Source organism: Oncorhynchus mykiss, chromosome 4, assembly GCF_057628025.1.
Source record: "Oncorhynchus mykiss isolate SJ-2025 chromosome 4, ASM5762802v1, whole genome shotgun sequence".
In the NCBI taxonomy this organism is placed as follows: Eukaryota; Metazoa; Chordata; class Actinopteri; order Salmoniformes; family Salmonidae; genus Oncorhynchus; species Oncorhynchus mykiss.
In genome coordinates this window covers 30,695,487-30,718,423 of record NC_143025.1, presented here as the reverse complement: position 1 = coordinate 30,718,423, position 22,937 = coordinate 30,695,487, and the positions used below count along the sequence as shown (strand labels likewise).

Here is a 22,937-nt window from a genome sequence, read left to right as displayed (position 1 = left end):
AATAGCCTACACTCAGTTCTACTTCGCAGTTGTAGTTATCACTACATAATGAATGAGCTCAGTGCTTCTAATCTAATGCCAACTATAAAATAGAAATGTTAAACAAATCCATGAAAAATTTGACATTTTAACATTTATTTGACAATATGGCATTCTGTTGAAAAGTTTGCAATCACACAAAAATATTCCAGTAGAAGACTGACATTATGTGACTATACAAAGTTCAAGACATTAGTGTGATGAAGGGGGCTTTAGATTTTGAGTAGTGTCATACAAGCTAACATGTATTTGGCCCACAACCTCACAATTTTGAAGAGTTTATCATGTACAGACGATGTGCGTTATAAAAGGAAAATCACAGACAGAAGAAATCAGTAACATTGTGATCTCTGTGCAAATAATAAATCTCACTCACTCACACACACATTTACATAGGAGTCATTTAGCAGATGCTTTTATCCAGAGCAACTTACAGGAGCAATTAGGGTTAAGTGCCTTGCTCAAGGGCACAACGGCAGATTTTCACCTAGGCTTTTGTGCCTGCTACACACAAAACTTTTTACAACTGTTAATTCATTCCCATCCATACCAGTACTGCAGACAATTTCAAGTGCCATTTATTCAATTTCAATTAATGTACTTCGTATTGGCCACACAGCAATGACGGATTGGTTTCAGTAAATAGTGTTTCTTCTGTGTGTGGCACTATGAAGCAATAGAGAGTATGTGTAAAGTTATAATGTGTATGTTTGTAATCAATGGGACTGGGCAATGCTTGAGAAGTACTCCAACATGTCTCCAATGGTAAACTCCATGGTGATACCAGACCCAGGGTAGCAACGGCCAATCAAGCCTTCAAAGTGTTTGTACTGACGAATGAACTCATCCTGCATGGAATGCCACACCACCTATTGGAGAAATGGAAAAGTACACAACAACAAAAAAACAAGACCAGGATCAACCACTGAAACTACCAGCTGTTAAGTGAAACTAGTGAAACTACCAGCTGTTAAGATAACATATCTACAGATCTATAATAGATCAATACAATAAATGATCATTATAATAATCTATAATAGACACACTGCAAACTTCCAGGTTCTCTATCACTAACCTGTAACAGGCTCTCCTCCTCACACAAGTGCTTATCCACCTTCTTGTACAGGTTGTCCAGGCCCTTCTTCACCTCCTTGCCGGGGTACTCCTTGATAACTTTACGCAGCTCCTGTTTATTGAAAGCCAACTGGTAGCTGACCTCCTCCTCACGCACCCCCTGGGCCACACGCGCCTCCACTCCCTCAAAGAAGTGCTGCAAAGCATAGAGGCGTACTTGATCAACTTTGTGCATTTTTAAATTCTGCAAGTATGCATGCCATGTAATATGTGAAATCACATAATGTGTTATACGTGAAATCACAATGCGTTACAGTTATCATATAACATGTATGTTACATATAAACATGAATCAAATTTACATTAGCTTTGTCAAGTGTAAACCCCCTCTCTCACATTGAGTTTCTCCAGGGGCTGGCCCAGGGAGTTGATGACGTAGGACTGCAGATGGTCTGTGTACTTGTGTTTGGCCTCTCGCCTCTCTGTCTCAAGGCAGGAGATCTTCAGGCGGGACTGTGTGGAGAAGATGTGGTGGAAGTTCTCCATCATCACCACGTCCCGGGGCGTCTTCTGACTCTCATTGGCCACTTTCTCCACTGGATACACCCCCAGCAAGACAAACACCAATCAGAGCACAGACTATCAGCCAACCACATTACTCAACATACACACAAAACATTCACCAATCATAATATTCGATCTTCCTGACAACACAGGGCAAGTATTAGACCTACCATTCATAAAGACGGCTCTGATAAGCTTGACATATGCCTTGTCCAGATCCCCTCTGCGCTCTGCATTACGGAAGATGGTTTCAGCCAGCTCTGCAAACTCCTCGAACCCAGTGACAAAGGGCAGGATGCCCACCTTGCTCTTCTTAGAGATCTTCACCTCCTCCATCTGTCTGATCTGACCAGACTGAGAGAAACATGAACAGCTTCACACACACATCCAACAGTCTGTAGCAGTACTAGATACACAGATCAACAGACTCAACTGTTAACCTGAACTCTACTCACAATGCACTTGTCAAAGTTTCTCTTGACGGTGACCAGCACATTGCCGAGGGTGGTGCTGAGGTAGGAAGCGGGGTCCACATTCTGGGCTGTCCACACGTGGTGACTCATCTTCACCAGCATGTACAGGGAGTGGAAGCTGTCGATCTTGTCTCCCAGGGCGATGAGGCTGTTGAGTTCCGTCTCAATGCTCTGGAAGATCTTGTTCATCATCAATCGCACCATGTCCTTCCTGAGGAGGACCAGATGGGTGATAAGACACAGAATGAAAGATAATAATATGGTAAAAGTGAAGAGGAGGATAGAAGTGGACCATGAAAGATGGTATTTGGACTTGTCATATTTGTCACATGTTTACTGCCCCAAGTACAGTGGTTACATTGTGATCTTCAAGGCATTCCTAGTCGATCACCAAACATTTCTGAAAGCCAACAATAAAGGCTTGCGCTCCTTTTTCAATGTATTTTTTCACTGCTGGCGGGAGGTGCACATGATTCAGAAGCCATGTGCGCCGGGTAGGCAAAATGTCCCAATTTTGAACCTTTTCAATTGTCTGGAAATACAAAACTCTGGGAGCTCTGTGGCTAAATCAAGTGTGTCTACTGCGCTGGCCAATCGGATAGCTCACAGCCTACAGCTTCCAGCAAAGTGTGATACTAGCCTACATGAGATTTCGTAACATTTTAAAAGCCATGACTAGAGAGAGACTGAAGAATACAGCAAAAGTGCTGCTGTTTTTAAGAGTGAGTTCATGTTTACGTTTTTATTCAGCATTGACAACACTTTTTATTCAACACTATTACAAAACAAAAAACATGCTTTTCCATACTACCACTTGCGCTGCAATGAATTAGTAGCCAGGTGTATCGATAGCCCTGTATTTGTATTATTTTGTGCATGAGGCAGATGCGGTGAGACTCGGGTTTTGCCATCAGGTGGAAGACTGTGTCCCCTCTGGTCAGTCTCACTGGAGAAAAGGATTGAGAGAGCAGGGACCGTGAGAGGCGAACCCTCTGCTGCCTTCTCCCTCCGCTAAGACTAATAATGTGTTCAAAACAACTGTGAACTAGGATCTTTCCGACTTGTTTTGAAAGGTCATCCAACTCGGAATTCCAAGTAGGAAACTCGTGCATCTTTCTAGAGTTCCGACCTGAAGATCACTGACATGATTTTACCTCCTTGTTTTCCAGAGTTCCCAGTTCTTGAAAGAACCATGACCATCAGATGCAGGTACCACCAGTCCAGTAAAATAAAAAAAGCTAATTATTTAAAATTATACTCAGCTGTGCCTCACACGCGCTAACCAACTTATCTATTTTGTTATCAAAGCTGGAGTTTTGAAATATGATATGGTCTGAGAATAAAAATATTGTAAGGCCAGGCATATTGCCAATATGCTGTGATAATGTATTTGGCCTACTGCACAAACCTCATTCCTACATAGCTGTTATAATTAGGTTAATGTTACATTTTTTAAGTCATGTTAAAAAATACAATCTGAGCAGTCGATCATGGCTTACTTTTTGACTGAGAAAGTGATCTTGACTCAGAGAAAGTTGGTGACCACTGCCCTAGCACTATTGATGGACATTCAGAGCATACAGTAAATGTCAGTAAGAGATGAGAGGCTAGCTACTCACTCCGTCAATGACATTGAGTGTCTGTGTTCCCCTGGAGGGGGCTGTCTGGAGGGCACCCCTCCATCAGACTCCACTTCTCCCTGATAGAACAAAAAAAAAAAACTGTGGTTAATCATTTAGAAGTTACTCATAATCTCACTTGCAAACACTCAGCCAGTCAGACTAGCATGGAATTCACCTGAGCCAGGGTGGGGTGCTGCTGTAGCTTGAAGAACTTGCTGATGAAGTCTTGTTCTGCTAGACAGAGAGGCTCCAGCTCACTAAGAACCTGCTCAAAGATCTACAGAAAGAGAGACACCTACATCAATTGAGCCAACATAAATAAAACACACAAAACAAATGGCGCATCTAAAACGATAAAGAGATCTACAAAAACCCACGGGTAGTATGTGCAATATATAGACTGTAGTATGGCCCTGTCTGTGAGCATCACCTTGTCGAACTTGGTCCTGTCGGCCACATCCAGGTCTGAGGCAGACATGTTGCCCATGTCCAGCAGAGAGGAGGACTGGGAGCGCCTGCTGCTGGAGCCCTGCACTGCCAGTTTATTCAGACTGGAGGTGGAGCCCGTCAGCTTCCCAGAGCTGCCATGCAGGCCTGGGGCACCAGAGGGGAAACAGTTGAAGGCACGTTCTAACCACAGGCTAAATACTAGTCTGTGGAACATTTCCCTATCTATAGCCCATGAGACCAAAGCTGCATTCACATGGATTCACATTATTTTCAAAGCAGAGCAACTGTGCTGTTAAAAATAAAGAACTTTGTGGCATCTCAAAAAAAGTGTGCCACAAAGCCCACGTGAATATGCATCTTTAAAACATGTTAGTTTAGCGGTAATTACACATAACATGAACAGCTGAAAACAATTGAGAGACAAGAACATATGCAACATTGAAACGTTGAAAGGCGTGCTCGGTGATAAAGACCATTAAATATCTTATTATGGATGTTGGACATTCATTATCAGAGAACCTCGCTGGATGAGTAGTAGGATCCTATGCCATACAGAATGTACATGCTCATTGTTTTTAAATGTCTGATCGGTGTTAGTTTAGGTGCTCTTTAAAAAGTGGCTTGTAGAACGTTCTATGGATGGCAGATTGGGGTTACTCTAGGTGGAAGGCTGAGGGAGGGGCCCTGGCTGTGCAACAGTATCAGGGACACAGTAGTGGGGAGCAGGTGGGTAGGGGTGGGTGTGGGTGGCAGGTTACAGGGGTCTCACTGCGTGACCCGTATGGGATACTTACTTTCCGTTTCCTGTTTGAGAGCACTCTCTTTCCGTGGAAGCGTGGCTGGCGGCCAGTTAGAACGGCAGGCATCAGAGACAGAGACATGTTAGGCTCATGACATGAAGAATGGGGGCACGTTAAGGAGGTGAGAGTCAAAGGTAACAGACTGAAATGCACTGCAGAGGCTGTGGTTGGCCTTAAGAAAGCCTTTTTGAAAACAAAAGTTTTGCTCATTTTGTTTTCTAGAGAGAAAAGCTAAGACTGAAATTCAGAATTCAGGAAGCAGAGCCTTATATTCCTCCCAAATGAAAGGACCGTTTTTAGAGCATTAAATACAGTATATTTCAGTTTACTTTACAGGTCAACTTAAATGAGGGATTTCATTCCCCATGTAATGTTTAGGCTCCCCAGTTAGTCTTAAAACACTAAATTACTGAAGTCATACTCTGCAGTTAGAATGAGTAGCAGGGTTAATTTTAGGCTCTTCATACAGTAAACAGACAAATAGGGAAATAACAATGAGCAAAACACCAGCTAGCAACACCGAGCAAAACAATGACATCACACAGGGGCCTTTCCTAGGCAGTGAAAGCTATGACACAGGAAGCAGTACAGGGCAGTTAACTACATGTAGTTGTGTTTGCTGTTACCATATAGTCCAGGAATACCGCAAGGGGAACCATGCAGAAAAAGCTGGTGATGTTAACAGTATAGATGGACAAATATTGAACAGAATTACACACACTTACCTCAAAACCAAATCACATAAATACAGTACACACACACCACAAATACAAACCATAAGCAAAAACCCAAGGGGAAAAAAACAGCACCTAATTGGCTAAACAACACCACAAACAAACCCCACAGCAACTACAAGCTCTCACAGGGAAAAGAAAAGACAAACAATCACACAAACATCACACATTTAAAAACACGCCAAGGTCTTACCAAACTTATTTCCCTTCCCCTCTTTGGTTGTGCCCGCCATTTTGATCTTCGCCACCTCAAAGAAATCTTTGATTTCTCGTTCATATAATCTGGTCATGTAATCAACATAGGTCTGAAAACAGAGGGAGAAAAATACCTGTCTACTTGTTATGAGACACAGTAAGCGATGATGGTAGGGCTGCTGGTGATGGAGACGTTATAGTAGTGGTGGTAATGGTGATAACAATAGAATATAGCTAGGGCAAGGGAAGTAATAATGATGATGATGCTGATGATGATCTTTGAGAAGAAGCCACTCACCCTGGACAGGCCGTCATACTTCTCTCTCTGGGTGTTCTTGAGCCACTCCATGAGCTTGGCGTATCGCAGCAGGTCCCTGTGCAGGGGGCTGTGTTTAGGCAGGGTCAGCTCTGCCGTGTGTTGGGAAAGCGTGGAGCTCTGGTCATGGCCCTGGATGTAGGGAACACAGGTAGTTAACACAGCTCATATAGAGAAACACCCTCTCAAACACACACACAGGCAGGGAGAGTTTTTCTTGAACCATCTTGGTCCCTTTAAGGACATCCCCTGCATTCATAGGGACAGTTTGTGTGGCCCGATGGACCACCGAGGTAGTATAAGATTAACTGTTCAGATATTCAACCTCAACATTCAAATAACCTCATCGACAAGAACATCCCGGCATTTGTAGATTTTCAAGCTTTTTTCCCTTTCTCAGTTAACTTATGTCTGGGGGCAGTATTGAGTAGCTTGGATGAATAAGGTGTCCAGAGTAAACTGTCTGCTACTCAGGCCCAGTTGCTAATATATGCATATTATTAGATTTGTATAGAAAACACTCTGAAGTTTCTAAAACTGTTTGAATGAACAGAACTCATATGGCAGGCAAAAACCTGAGAAAAAAATCCAAACAGGAAGTGGGAAATCTGAGATTTGTAGTTTTTCAACTCATTCCCTATTGCATACACAGTGTCTATGGGGTCATATTGCACTTCCTACGGCTTCCACTAGATGTCAACAGTCTTTAGAACCTTGTTTGATGCTTCTACTGTGAAGTGGGGGCGAATGAGAAGGGAATGAGTCAGAGGTCTGCCAGAGACCATGAGCTGACCACGCGCGTTCACGTGATAGTTGAGTACTTGAGTACTTGAGTTCCATTGCATTTCTACAGACAAAGGAATTCTCCGGTTGGAACATTATTGAAGATTTATGTTAAAAACATCCTAAAGATTGATTCTATACATCGTTTGACATGTTTCTACGGACTGTAATGGAATTTGACATTTCGTCTGCTCCTAGTGAACGCGCGTCATGAATTTGGATTACTGGGCTAAACGCGGTAACATAAAGGAGGTATTTGGACATAAATTATGGACTTTATCGAACAAATCAAACATTTATTGTGGAACTGGGATTCCTGGGAGTGCATTCTGATGAGGATCATCAAAGGTAAGTGTATTTTTATAATGCTATTTCTGACTACACAACATGGCGGATATCTGTTTGGGTTGTTTTGGTCTCTGAGCGCTGTACTCAGATTATTGCATGGTGTGCTTTTTCGGTAAAGCTTTTTTGAAATCTGACAACGGTTGCATTAAGGAGAAGTGTATCTATAATTTCATGCATAATAGTTGTATCTTTTATTAATGTTTATTATGAGTATTTATGTCAATTGATTGCAAAATCACCGGATGTTTTGGAACTACTGAACATAACGCGCCAATGTATACTGAGATTTTTTTATTTAAATATGAACTTTATCGAACAAAACATACATGTATTGTGTAACATGAAGTATTGTGTAACATGTAACATCAAAGGTTAGTGATTTCTCTCTATTTCTGCTTTTCGTGACTCCTCTCTTTGGCTGGAAAAATGGCTGTTTCTCTGTGACTAGGCACTCACCTAACATAATCGTTTTGTTTGCTTTCGTCGTAAAGCCTTTCTGAAATCGGACACTGTGGTGGGTTTAACAGGAAGTGTATCTTTAAAATGGTGTAAAATACTTGTATGTTTGAGGAATTTTAATTATGGGATTTCTGTTGTTTTGAATTTGGCGCCCTGCACTTTCACTGGCTGTTGTCATATCGATCCCGTTAGCGGGATCTCAGCCCAAAGAGGTTAATTCACTTGCTTCTAGGGCTGCTACCAAGCATGCAGACAGGCAGAAGTATTATGACATGGCACCCCAGCACAGCAAAGTCACAGCAGCACTCTGACACAGGAAGGAAGCAAAGTGCAAGGGGAGCCCAGTCAATCCTTCAATGGAGGTGGTGGAGCAAGGTCTGAGACGTTTCTGAGGCGTTCAGACCCGTTGAGATGAAAGAGAGGAGGGTTAGCTAAGAAGTCATGAGCAGCACAACTCATGCGGTCAGTAATGCATTTTGTGAAGAAATCAGGGGAGTGTAGATAAGTAGGAAAGGTCAGCGGTAAGAGGGGAAGGGTCAATGGGGTTGCTGTGAGGGTACTACTCACTGGAAGCGACATACAGGAGGACCTATAGAACTGAGGGATGGTCATTTTGAAGTGACTGAAGTGGTTGAACTGACAGGGACAGAGAGCAGAGTGGGGTGGTTCAGAGTGAGGCAGAGAGTGAAGGACAGGAGGACCAGAGTAGTACAGGAGGGAAACAGCATAGAGACAGGAAGTGACACGATCAGAGGAAACAGAGCTTAAAACTAGGAAGTGGATGAGGAGGACAGAAAAAGCCGCCTGCCAAAGGCAGGAAACATTCAAATACTGTAACAAGAAATGTGTACAGCACTCTGTTATGCCTCATTTCTAGTCATAAATGTTGTTCAATACGAATCTGAATATAAATCTTGAGACCATGTTTAAATGACCTAGAGGACTAGTGAAGTGTTACTGTGTTGTGTGGATTACCTGGTGGACGAACACGTTGTTGAGGTGATTGGTGAGGCGCCGGGCAAAGGTATCTCTGAGCTCAGTGAACAGGTGCTGCTGCTGTTTCACAGCCATCAGTTTCTCATGACCTGGTCTAAGTGCCACGTTCATGCACTGCAGTAGAGCCTCAGAAGCATTGATACAGGCCTCAATGCCTTTGGGCGAGGACAAGTCTCCATCCTGCAGGGCCCTGATGTGTCCCTTCGACAAGTCCATATAATTCTGAGGGACAGGTATTCATCATTTACATTTAAATTGTAGTCATTTAGCACACTTTTTCACTCAGTCCCCCTTTCCAGCATTGGGGAACATCCTCCGTCCTCCCTGTGCGAGCGCACCGTGTCTATTTGTATGGTCACAAGCTCTGTTCATGACACAAACTGTTCATACGTGACACAAAATGTTGCAGTTTTGAACCTACATTTTCTTGCAATTCTATAACATGTCTAATGTTTATTCATGTGATATCTGAGTGACTCAAACATCACAACAAAATCTATGGGCTAAAAAACCTAGCTAAAAAAACATTAGCTGACATGGGCTAATTGATCTTTATAACTTTCTGACAAGTTATAAACAGCTCTCTAAGGTTTGCAATGAGTAACATGACAAGACGAACTGATGCTGCACTATCCAATTTCGAAATCGCACCTTGTGCATTCTACTATTATAAGCCGGACTGACTTTTGAAAAAAAAAAAAAAAAACATTGAACCACCGCTTTAGCAGATGCTCTAATCAACCATGTACAGCATCAATTGGAGTTAAGTGCTTTGCTCAAGCGCAACTCAAAAGATTTTTCACCTAGTAGTCTTGGTGATTCGAAACAGCAACCTTTCGGTTACTGACCCAACGCTGTTAACCGCTATGCTACCTGCCCGCCCCTCATCATTCAACATCACCTCATTAAATCAAACCAACAAGTCAAAGAAAACGAGCCATATCTTGTGGTACTGCATTGTAATCGTACCAAATAGAGGCAAACCATTCATCCAAACAAACCAACAGCAACAGGAAACCTCCCCCCACATCAACCACAATGCTCACCACCAGGAACTGGATCTCGTCCAGCAGCTTGCCATTGTTGGTGTTGCTGATCTGGATGAGGCGGTTGCTCTGGGAGATCTGGTCCATCTGCTCCTTGACGCTCTGCAGCATCTCCTCATAACTGCTCAGCTTGCCCTCGATGGTGTCCACTTCCGACAGAGCCTCGTCCAGCAGCTGCATCAGGATGTTCACCTGCTTCTCAGATGCCATGATGGACTGGATGTTGGCCTGGGATTGGGGGGATTATTGGAGGTGGTCACTTTAACTACACTGTTCATCAAATCACGGTGAGCCAAACCACACTGTAATGTGCTTAACCATAAATCACAAAGGGCAGTAGTCTGCACATGTCAGGCAACTCAAGTCTATGTTGTCCTCAAGAAGACCCAAGTCTCCATGGCGCTGTCTACTTACCCCATCCAGAACCTGTAGCTCCCTGGAGAGTTTCTCAGCAAAGGCCTCTGCGTTAGAGATGGCATACTCGCACACCTCCATCATGCCTTCAATGTCTTGCTCCTCACGGGCATTCAGCTCTTGGTAGTCATCCAGAGCATCCTCGTCACCCCCGGCAACACTCTGGCTCTCACCACTGGGGACTGACTCTAAACCAAGGACGGAGAGGATGGTTTAACATTGTGCACAGCGCATACAGTACACACACATCCACACACATCCACACCCACTCATTGAAGGGTTTTTCTTTATTTTTTTACATTGTAGAATAAAAGTGAAGACATCAAAACTGCGAAAGAACACATATGGAATCATGTATTAACCAACAACAACAAAAAGTGTTAAACATATCAAAATATATTTTATATTTGAGATTCTTCAAATAGCCACCCTTTGCCTTGATGGCAGCTTTGCACACTCCTGGCATTCACTCAACCAGCTTCATGAGGTAGTCACCTGGAATGCTTTTCAATTAACAGTTGTGCCTTGTTAAAGGTTCATTTGTGGAATTTATTTCCTTCTTCATGTATTTGTGCCAATCAGTTGTGTTGTGACAAGGTAGGGGTGGTATACAGAAGATAGCCCTATTTGGTAAAAGACCAAGTCCATATTATGGCAAGAACAGCTCAAATAAGCAAAGGGAGATGACAGTCTATCATTACGTTAAGACATGAAGGTCAGTCAATCCGGAAAACTTCAATTTTGCAGTCGCAAAAAGCATCAAGCGCTATGATGAAACTGGCTCTCATGAGGACCGCCACAGGAATGAAAGACCCAGAGTTACCTCTGCTGCAGAGGATAAGTTCAGAGTTACCAGCCTCAGAAATTGCAGCCCAAATAAATGCTTCACAGAGTTCAAGTAACAGACACATCTCAACATCAACTGTTCAGAGGAGACTGTGTAAATCAGGTCTTCATGGTCGAAGTGCTGCAAAGAAACCACTACTAAAGGACACCAATAATAAGAAGAGACTTGCTTGGGCCAAGAAACATGATTAATGGCCATTAGACAGGTGGAAATTTGTCCTTTGGTCTGGAGTCCAAATTTTAGATTTTTGGTTCCAACCACTGTGTCTTTGTGAGACGTGGTGTGGGTGAACGGATAATCTCCGCATGTGTATTTACCACCGTAAAGCATGGAGGAGTAGGTGTGATGGTGCTTTGCTGGGGACACTGTCAGGGATTTATTTAGAAATCAAGGCACACTTAACCAGCATGGCTACCACAGCATTCTGCAGTGATACACCATCCCATCTGGTTTGGGCTTAGTGGTACTATAATTTGTATTTGAACAGGTCAATGACCCAACACACCTCCAGTCAGTGTAAGGGCTATTTGACCAAGAAAGAGAGTGATGGAGTGCTGCATCAGATGACCTGGCCTCCACAATCCCCCAACCTTAACCAAATTGAGATGGTTGGACCGCAGAATGAAGGAAAAGCAGCCAACAAGTGCTCAGCATATGTGGGAACTCCTTCAAGACTGTTGGGAAAGCATTCCAGGTGAAGCTGGTTGAGAGAATGCCAAGAGTGTGCAAAGCTTTCATCAAGGCAAAGTGTGGCTATTTAAAGAATCTCATATATAAAATATATATTTGTTTAACACTTTTTTGGTTACTACATGATTTCATATGTGTTACTTCATAGTTGTGATGTTTTCACTATTATTCTACAATATAGAAAATAGTAAAAAAATTAAGAAAAACCCTTGAATGTGTAGGTGTTCTAAAAAAAAATTGACTGGTAGTGCATACACTATAGAAAATGTCTATACAACAGAACAGACTAATATTCATACTGACTTGCCTAGTTAAATAAATGTTAAAATATTTAATAAACATCTAGTAACACCCATTCAGAAGCCACTCACTCAATATCCAAATAAGGCAAACAATAGCAACAACTTTCAAAGATGTGCGAGTCTACTATGAGAATAGTGAATCAACACCATGAAATCACAATGAAGAGGAAATGGGAAAAGAAGTTAAGTGCTACCAACCTTCCGCTTTAGGAAGCTCTGGCCATTGACAGTTTAAGAGAGAAGAGTGAGAATAAAGACGTGTTAAGCCACAGAAAGCCACACCAAAGGTCAACTCACAGGTTAAATAGATTTATATGGAAACACTTCAGGTTGAGTTCAGGAGATTGGGAACAGGCAAGAAAGAAAAGTATCACAGATGCAAGGTACAGGGATCAGCGAGGGTCACTAGAGAAACATACATGCTTTTGATCCTCCCCCATAGTTAGAGAGCTGTCATACCTTCGAGCAGCTGGGAACTGACATTCACAAACTCCACCTTCTTCCGCAGGTAACGCTGGTTCAGCTTCCAAATGCAGGAGATGAAGGAATTCTTCTCAGCTGTGCTGCTGGCCACCCATCGATACACCTTCTCAAAATGGAGGTCAAACTCGGGATTCTCCTGAATGACAAGTGCAGAAGAGATGCCATATGTGAATATCAATAAAATTAGTAGGAGGATAAAGCATGAGGAAAGGAAGGAAAAGAAGAATACCCACGTTAGGAGGAAGAGAGGGAGAGAGAGAGACAAGGTTGTATGAGAAATTACATTCAGGCAGGGAGAGGAACTTGAGAAAAATGACTCTTTCCCTGACCTTGCTGGCATCTTTTGCATCCACTTCAGCCAGATCCCTCAGTTCCCAGGCCATCTGCCGTTTGTAGAAATCCCCTTTGTCTGACTTCTTCACTTTGACCACTCTCACCTGCACCGGCCTCTCTGTGGTGACTGATGTAGAAGCATCAAACCGTTATAATAGTCTAATAATGGGGTAAAAGTGATATGTGGATCCATTTCTGTAAGCCTTATCAGTGAAATCACTGTTTCTGATGTTAAATCTCTGACAGTGGTTTTCAAGTCCGGAATGTTTACATCATGACACTGGTGAGATGGTGAAAATAGCTGATTTGTGTTAGACTTTAAAGGCATTTATGCCACACCTGTGGCACACAGGAAGCAGTTCTTCTTCTTTTTCCCCGCCTTGCAGACGTTGACGATGCTGAGGAGACGCTCATCATTGGGCGTAAAGATGTCCCTCTGGAGGGCGTGCTTGATGGCTGTCATTGTTGTTACTGTAAATACAAATCAGGCAGATATAATGCTAGCCTGACGGCTCGCAGTAAATTCGTCTGCTACAAGAAACTAACTTCCGTGCGCGTAGCGTTTGGCCGGAGCAAGAAGTCTGGGTAGCCAGGCAAACTCAATGCAACCTTTATATAATTACGTTTTACTGCAGGAAAACACACATCATTGTATTCCTCCCAGTGGGACACAGACTATGACACTATAATTTACAAATAAGTTACAACTATAGTATAGTACCATATTACTCAAGATTTGTACCTGTCTACCTGATCATTTTCCGACCTTCCTGCAGTATACATTAACATTATGGTAAGAACGTCTGCACCGTTTACATCACAGTATTGCTGGTCAATGGTGCAGTCAAAATAAGTAAACAACGGTTAGCTAGCATGATGTAGTTAGCCAAAATGGTTCTAGACGTGTCTAGCGATTGACAGCTAGCTATACAGGCCAGACAGCTAGCTACATGGAAACAAAAGGGCCATTCTGTTGGCTATATCGTTCTGCAAAGTGAGGACAGTGTCCTTCAGACAGCTAGTTAGTTGTCTCGAAAAGCATGAGAAGCAGGCCATTCTTCCTGGCTAACGTTACTAGGTTAGCTAGCAAAGTTGTTAGGCTAGCTTGGTGTCTTATACAGAACATACGTACCTTAAATTGGATGTTGATAGAGAATCTAATGCACTAGGGATGTTCTACACTTAATCACTATTTATTTTCATTTAAACGTGATATATTTCTTAGCGCTATTAAAGCAAAAATATTAAGCAATCTTCTCCACTGCTATAAAACAGGCAAGAATAACTAACTACTTCCGGGTCACGTATTTTTGGAGTCCTTCAGAATATGTCCCGTTCTGTATACTTTATAAATGAATAATGAGGGTGAAATTATGGAGAAATATGCACAATTATCTATATATTTATACTAGCTATCATACATATAATAATTATAAGTATATATATGAAATATTATGTGATTTTTTTAATAAAAAAAAAGTTGAACCCTAAATGTTTTTGGTGTGTAATTTCTATCATGTATTGCACTGTACATACTTTTCTGTACAAGGGGGTCCATTCTACACAGGAGCACTTCTAGTTTCCAAATCCATAGAGTTTACACCCAGAGGAGCGTCGCTGCTAATTTTGCTGCCCTTAAAGAGTGGCCATAAGCATAAATCCAATCGTCTTTTCATATTGGACATACATAGTGCACCCTACACTATTTTTTGTACGTTGTGTCTCAGTAAAAAGGGGGAGAGGGTGTCCATTCTACTCAGGAGCACTTCTATACTGACCACAAATATAAACACAACATGTAAAGCGTCAGTCCCAAATATCTCAGAAATGTTGCATATACACATATTTCTTTCAAATTTTGGGCAAAAAGTTTTTTCTACCCAAGAAGTGAGCATTTCTCATTTGCCAAGATAATCCATCCACTTAACATGTGTGGCATATCAAGAAGTTGATTAAACAGAATGATGATTACACATGGGACAATAAAAGGCCACACTAAAATGTGCAATTTTGTCACATTACACAATGCCACAGATGTCTCAAATTTTGAAGGACCGTGCAATTGGCATGCTGACTGCAGGAATATCCACCAAAGCTGTTGCCAGATAATTGAATTTTAATTCCTCTATCATAAGCCGTCTCTACCAAAGTTGTTTTATAGAATTTGGCAGTATGTCCAACCGACCTCACATACCATCAACCCAAATGGTGGTCACATCAGATACTGACCAGTTTTCTGATCCACGTCCTACCTTTTTAAGGTATCTGTGACCAACATATGCATATCTGTATTTCCAGTCATGTAAAATCCATAGATTTGGGCCGAATGTATTTATTTCAGTAGACTGATTTCCTGACATGAACTGTAAGTCAGTAAAATCTTTGAAATTGTTGCATGTGGCGTTTATGTGTGTTCAGTAGCTAGCTTTTCCCCAATGGTTCCGTGCTAGCTAGCAAGTTATTCTGTACAGTCATGGCCAAAAGTTTTGAGAATGACACAAATATTAATTTTCACAAAATCTGCTGCCTCAGTTTGTATGATGGCAATTTGCATATACTTCAGAATGTTATGAAGAGTGATCAGATGAATTGCAATTAATTGCAAAGTCCCTCTTTGCCATGCAAATGAACTAAATCCCAAAAAATTATTTCCACTGCATTTCAGCCCTGCCACAAAAGGACCAGCTGACATCATGTCAGTGATTCTCTCGTTAACACAGGTGTGAGTGTTAACGAGGACAAGGCTGGAGATCACTCTGTCATGCTGATTGAGTTCGAATAACAGACTGGAAGCTTCAAAGGGAGGGTGGTGCTTGGAATCATTGTTCTTCCTCCTGTCAACCATGGTTACCTGCAAGGAAACGTCATCATTGCTTTGCACGAAAAGGGCTTCACAGGCAAGGAAATTGCTGCCAGTAAGATTGCACCTAAATCATCCATTTATCGGATCATCAAGAACTTCAAGGAGAGTGATTCAATTGTTGTGAAGAAGGCTTCAGGGCACCCAAGAACGTCCAGCAAGCACCAGGACCGTCTCCTAAAGTTGATTCAGCTGCGGGATCGGGGCACCACCAGTACAGAGCTCGGGAATGGCAGCAGGCAGGTGTGAGTGCATCTGCACGCACAGTGAGGATAATACTTTTGGAGGATGGCCTGGTGTCAAGAAGGGCAGCAAAGAAGCCAATTCTCTCCAGGAAAAACATCAGGGACAGACTGATATTCTGCAAAAGGTACAGGGATTGGACTGCTGAAGACTGAGGTAAAGTCATTTTCTCTGATGAATCCCCTTTCTGATTGCTTGGGGCATCCAGAAAAAAAGCTTGTCTGGAGAAGACAAGGTGAGCGCTACCATCAGTCCTGTGTCATGCCAACAGGAAAACATCCTGAGCCAAGGGAGTGGGCTCACTCACAATTTTGCCTAAGAACACAGCCATGAATAAAGAATGGTACCAACATATCCTCCGAGTGCAACTTCTCCCAACCATCCGGGTACAGTTTGGTGACGAACAATGCCTTTTCCAGCATGATGGAGCACCTTGCCATAAGGCAAAAGTGATAACTAAGTGGCTCGGGGAACAAAACATCGATATTTTGGGTCCATGGCCAGGAAACTCCCCAGACCTTAATCCCATTGAGAACTTGTGGTCAATCCTCAAGAGGCAGGTGGACAAACAAAAACCCACAAATTCTGACAAACTCCAAGCATTGATTATGCAAGAATGGGCTGCCATCAGTCAGGATGTGGCCGCCCAGAAGTTAATTGACAGCATGCCAGGGCGGATTGCAGAGGTCTTGAAAAAGAAGGGTCAACACTGCAAATATTGACTCTTTGCATCAACTTCATGTAATTGTCAATAAAAGCCTTTGACACTTATGAAATGCTTGTAATTATACTTCAGTATTCCATAGTAACATCTGACAAAAATATCTAGACACTGAAGCAGCAAACTTCGTGAAAATTAATATTTGTGTCATTCTCAAAACCTTTGGCCATGACTGTATATATCAAGTCCAGTCTGCTGTAGAACTCGAAGCTGTGTAAAACGCAAACTCTCGTTGAAGTGAACGAGATTATGACGTAACTTTTACAAAATCAGTATCCCTTCTAGTCAAGACCCAGCCTCTGCCCTACAGTTTCTTGTTTCTGGGATGGACCAGTCATGTGACCCAATGCTGCTCATTTTTGCCAACTATTTTTCAAGGAAAGTAGCTGTTGGTTGCTGCTTTTTAAATGTATTATCTTTATATATTTTATTAACAAAATAAATGTTGGCTAATGGTTTCTACATTTGTCGCAAGATGACGTCATTTTGTAGTAGTGACCTAATCAAATCAAATGGATTTATAAAGCCCTTCGTACATCAGCTAATATGTCAAAGTGCTGTACAAAAACCCAGCCTAAAACCCCAAACAGCAAGCAATGCAGGTGTTGAAGCACGTTGGCTAGGAAAAACTCCCTAGAAAGGCCAAAACCTAGGAAGAAACATAGAGAGGAACCAGGCTATGAGGGGTGGCCAGTCCTCTTCTGGCTGTGCCGGGTGGAGATTATAACAGAACATGGCCAAGATGTTCAAATGTTCATAAATGACCAGCATGGTCAAATAATAGGTCTGGGACAAGTAGCACGTTCTGTGAACAGGTCAGGATTCCATAGCCGCAGGCAGAACAGTTGAAACTGGAGCAGCAGCACGGCCAGGTGGACTGGGGACAGCAAGGAGTCATCATGCCAGGTAGTCCTGAGGCATGGTCCTACGGCTCAGGTCCTCCGAGAGAGAGAAAGAAAGAGAGAATTAGAGAGAGCATACATAAATTCACACAGGACACCAGATAAGACAGGAGAAGTACTCCAGATATAAAAAACTGACCCTAGCCCCCAGACACATAAACTACTGCAGCATAAATACTGGAGGCTGAGACAGGAGGGGTCAGGAGACACTGGCCCCATCCGATGATACCCCCGGACAGGGCCAAATAGGAAGGATATAACCCCACCCACTTTGCCAAGGCACAGCCCCCACACCACTAGAGGGATCTTCAACCACCAACTTACCATCCTGAGACAAGGCCGAGTATAGCCCACAAAGATCTCCGCCACGGCACAACCCAAGGGGGGGCGCCAACCCAGACAGGAAGATCACATCAGTGACTCAACCCACTCAGGTGACACACCCCTCCTAGGGACGGCATGAAAGAGCACCAGTAAGCCAGTGACTCAGCCCCTGTAATAGGGTTAGAGGCAGAGAATCCCAGTGGAATAATGTTAATTATTCCTACTGCAGTACTGCAGTTCACTGTGGTATTCTGGTCACAGTAATTGCACTCTAACTGCAGTAAAAAAACAACGGTTATTTTGGATGCAGTATTTGCAGCATACTACAGTTATACTACACTCTAACTGCAGGTATACTGGAGTTTACTGCAGTTATATTGCACACTGACAGAATTTCACCGCAAACTGTCATAAATAAATCTCACAAGTATCCGCCACACAAGCTCCCAGCTACTATCTAATCAATACAACTTTTGACATTATCCCACCCCTGGTTAGCCACTATTGTCTTAAGAAGCCAAACCTAACAATATCTGCCAATTAATTTCCATCAATATTACCTGTCTGTCTGTGTGGTGCATCCTTTTGTCTATTACTTTACTCTGTGTGGAGCCAGCCAGTAAGGGGTGCAACTTTCACTGGGGGCGAGGAACATCATTTATCAATATACAGTATTTTAAATTTGAGATTCTTCAAAGTAAAATCCCTTTGCCACCCTTTGCCTTGATGGCAGCTTTGCACACTCTTGGCATTCACTCAACCAGCTTCACCTGGAATGCTTTTCCAACAGTCTTGAAGGTGTTCCCACATATGCTGAGCACTTGTTGGCTGCTTTTCCTTCATTCTGTGGTTCAACTCATCCCAAACCATCTCAATTGGGTTGAGATCAGGTGACTGTAGAGGCCAGGTCATCTAATGCACCACTCCATCATTCTCCTTCTAGGTCAAATAGTCCTGACACTGCCTGTAGGTGTGTTGGGTCATTGTCCTGTTGAAATACAAATGATAGTCCCACTAAGCGCAAACCAGATGGGATGGCATATAGCAGCAGAATGCTGTGGTAGCCATGCTGGTTAAATGTGCCTTCATAATAATATCACTGACAGTGTCACCAGCAAAGCACCCCCACACCATCACACCTCCTCCTCCATGCTTCATGGTGGGAACCACACAGATCATCCGTTCACCTACTCTGCATCTGGAACCAAAAATCTCAAATTTGGACTCATCAGACCAAAGGACAGATTTCCACCGGTCTAATGTTCATTGCTCTTGTTTCTTGGCCCAAGCAGGCCCACGCAAGTCTCTTCTTATTATTGGTGTCCTTTAGTAGTGGTTTCTTTGTAGCAATTCAACCATGAAGGCCCGATTCACGCAGTCTCCTCTGAACAGTGATGTTGAGATGCATCTGTTACTTGAACTCTGTAAAGCATTTATTTGGGCTGCAATTTTTGAGGCTGGTAACTCTAATGAACTTATCCTCTGCAGCAGAGGTAACTCTGGGTCTTCCTTTCCTGTGGCGGTCCTCATGATAGCCAATTTCATTATAGCGCTTATTGGTTTCTGCGACTGCACTTGAAGAAACTTCTTGACATTTTCAGCATTGACTGACCTTCATGTCTTAAAGTAATGATGGACTGTGATTCCTCTTTGTTTATTTGTTTATTGTTCATTTATGGACTTGGTCTTGTACAAAATAGGGCTATATTCTGTATACCACCCCTACCTTGTCTCAACACAACTGATTGGCTCAAATGCATGAAGAAGGAAAGGAATTCCACAAATTAACTTTTAACAAGGTACACCTCAACTAAAAAAGAAACATCCTCTCACTGTAAGCTGTGTTTATTTTCAGCAAACTTAACATGTAAATATTTGTATGAACAAAGTAAGATTCAATAACTGAGACATAACCTGAACAAGTTCCACAGACATGTGACTAACAGAAATAGAATAATGTGTCCCTGAACAAAGGGGGGGGGGGGGGGGGGGGGTCAAAATCAAAAGTAACATTCAGTATCTGGTGAGGCCACCAGCTGCATTAAGTACTGCAGTGCATCTCCTCCTCATGGACTGCACCAGATTTGCCAGTTCTTGTTGTGAGATGTTACCCCACTCTTCCACCAAGGCACCTGCAAGTTCCCGGACATTCCTGGGGGAATGGCCCTAGCCCTCACCCTCCGATCCAACAGGTCCCAGACGTGCTCAATGGGATTGAGATCCAAGCTCTTTGCCGGCCATGGGAGAACACTGACATTCCTGTCTTGCAAGAAATCACGCACAGAACGAACAGTATGGCTGGTGGCATTGTCATGCTGGAGGGTCATGTCAGGATGAGCCTTCGGGAAGGGTACCACATGAGGGAGGAGGATGTCTTCCCTGTAACGCACAGCGTTGAGATTGCCTGCAATGACAACAAGCTCAGTCCAATGATGCGGTGATACACCGCCCCAGACTATGATGGACCCTCCACCTCCAAATCAATTCCGCTCCAGAGTACAGGCCTCGGTGTAACGCTCATTCCTTCTATGATAAACATGAATCTCACCCCTTGGTGAGACAGAACCGCGACATGTCAGTGAAGAGCACTTTTTTTCCAGTCCTGTCTGGTCTTGCGGCGGTGGGTTTGTGCCCATAGGCGACGTTGTTGCCGGTGATATCTGGTGAGGACCTGCGTTACAACAGGCCTATCAGCCCTCAGTCCAGCCGCTCTCAGCCTATTGCGAACAGTCTGAGCACTGATGGAGGGATTGTGCGTTCCTGGTATAACTCGAGCAGTTGTTGTTGCTATCCTTTACCTGTCCCACATGTGTGATGTTCAGATGTACCGATCCTGTGCAGGTGTTGTTACACATGGTCTGCCACTGCGAGGACGATCAGCTGTCCGTCCTGTCTCCCTGTAAGCGCTGTCTTAGGGGTCTCACAGTACGGACATTGCAATGTATTGCCCTGTCCACATCTGCAGTCCTCATGCCTCCTTGCAGCATGCCTAAGGCACGTTCACGCAGATGAGCAGGAACCCTGGGTATCTTTCTTTCTGTGTTTTTCAGAGTCAGTAGAAAGGCCTCTTTCGTGTCCTATGTTTTCATAACTGTGACCTTCATTTCCTACCATCTGTAAGCTGTTAGTGTCTTAACGACCGTTCCACAGGTGCATGTTCATTCGTTGTTTATGGTTCATTGAACAAGCATGGGAAACAGTGTTTAAACCCTTTACAATGAAAATCTGTGAAGTTATTTTGATTTTTACTAATTATCTTTGAAAGACAGGGTACCCAAAAAGGGACGTTTTTTGTTGTTGCTGAGATTATATTTTGATTTGTTTAAAACTTATTTGGTTACTACATTATTCCATATGTGTTATTTCATAGTTTTGATGTCTTCGCTATTATTTTACAATGTAGAAAATAGTAAAAAATTCAGAAAAACTCTGTGTCCAAACTTTTGACTGGTAGTGTATAGCGAAAAGTACACCTTTGAAAATGTTTACCAATCGAAAGTTTATTATATGAGATTATTATATTTTTAAATGCAACCTTTATTTAACTAGGCAAGTCAGTTAAGAACGAATTCTTATTTACAACGACTGCCTACACCAGCCAAACCCGGACGACACTGGGCCAATTGTGCGCCACCCTATGGGACTCCCAATCATGGCTGGGTGTGATACAGCCAGTGATACAGCCAGCCAGTGATACAGCCAGCCATGACAGCCTACAGCCTGGCTGGGTGTGATACAGCCAAGCACAGAGATGCAGTGCTTAAGACCGCTGCACCATTCGGGAGCCCAGGAAAAGACTAGTCTGACCAAGATTGTTTTTAGATGCCTCAAAAAATTCTGAGGGAGGACCCCCAGACCCCCCCGCCAGGTTATGCCCCCCACTTCTAAAACCAAATTTACACCCCTGCAGCCAGTTGATGTGATAACCATCCTGTGGGTTGACAGCTTTACTTTCCCTATAACCTTCTCAATTAAATTAAACAAAAAAATGAACGCAACATGCAACAATTTCCAAGATTTTATTGAGTTGCAGCTCATATAAGGAAATCAGTCAATTGAAATAAATTAATTAGGCCCTAATCTATGGATTTCACTTGACTAGGAATACAAATATGCATCCGTTAGTCACAGATATCTTTAAAAAAAGGTTGGGGCGTAGATCAGAAAACCAGTCCCTCAACAAACCCTCAAGCAGCGTGACATCTCCTTCGCATAGAGTTGATCAGTCTGCCAGGAATTGTGTACAGATCCTTGCGACATGGGACTGTGCACTATCATGCTGAAACATGAGGTGATGGCGTTGAATGTCATGACAATGGGCCTCAGGATCTCATCACGGTATCTCTGTGCATTCAAATTGCCATTGATAAAATGCAATTGTGCTTGTTGTCCGTAGCTTATGCCTGCCCATACCATAACCCTACTGCCACCATAGGGCACTCTGTTCACAACGGTGACATCAGCAAAACGCTCGCCCACATGACACCATCTGCCCGGTACAGTTGAAACTGGGATTCATCCGTGAAAATCACACTTCTCCAGTGGGCCAGTGGCCATTGAAGGTGAGCATTTGCCCACTGAAGCCGGTTACGACGCCAAACTGCAGTCAGGTCAAGACCCTGGTGAGGATGACGAGCACTCAGATTATCTTCCCGAAGATGGTTTGTGCAGAAAGCTCTCATCCTGGGGCAGCCTTAAAAAGTACCCACATTTGTTGCTATACTCTTTTACCAATAAAAGTCGCTGGAGGGGTCTGAAAACTCGCCAGGGACAAGGTCGCTAAATTGACAACACTTGCTGATGCACAACAGCACAACCCATATATGCAGTCATTGACACAACCTGCCTTTTTCAGTCTTGCCATTGGTGATGCCTTTTCCACCATTCATGAAGAAACATAGTGTGAATAAATATGTAGG

General features: G+C 43.1%; 1 protein-coding gene across 14 annotated transcripts; it reads right to left on the bottom strand.

Annotated features, from left to right (window-relative positions):
- Positions 1-118: 118 nt before the first annotated feature.
- On the bottom strand, positions 119-14,329 carry LOC110521677 (exocyst complex component 1). 14 transcript variants are annotated; one of them, XM_021599419.3, is made up of 20 exons: positions 14,101-14,290; positions 13,308-13,439; positions 12,965-13,095; positions 12,612-12,771; positions 12,351-12,368; positions 10,314-10,501; positions 9,900-10,127; positions 8,833-9,075; positions 8,425-8,493; positions 6,250-6,399; positions 5,950-6,061; positions 5,017-5,061; positions 4,203-4,366; positions 3,948-4,049; positions 3,770-3,849; positions 2,133-2,361; positions 1,848-2,031; positions 1,510-1,709; positions 1,115-1,309; positions 119-908 (listed from the first exon to the last, which is right to left on the bottom strand). In XM_021599419.3, exons 2-20 carry the CDS (start codon positions 13,429-13,431, stop codon positions 756-758), a joined length of 2,775 nt encoding a protein of 924 aa, XP_021455094.1. In that variant the 5' UTR covers positions 13,432-13,439; positions 14,101-14,290; the 3' UTR covers positions 119-755. The 14 variants fall into 14 exon arrangements, with proteins under 14 accessions (XP_021455094.1, XP_036825213.1, XP_021455097.1 ...); XM_036969318.2 differs by having other exon boundaries at positions 13,308-13,473; positions 14,101-14,251; XM_021599422.3 differs by lacking the exon at positions 5,017-5,061.
- Positions 14,330-22,937: the final 8,608 nt, after the last annotated feature.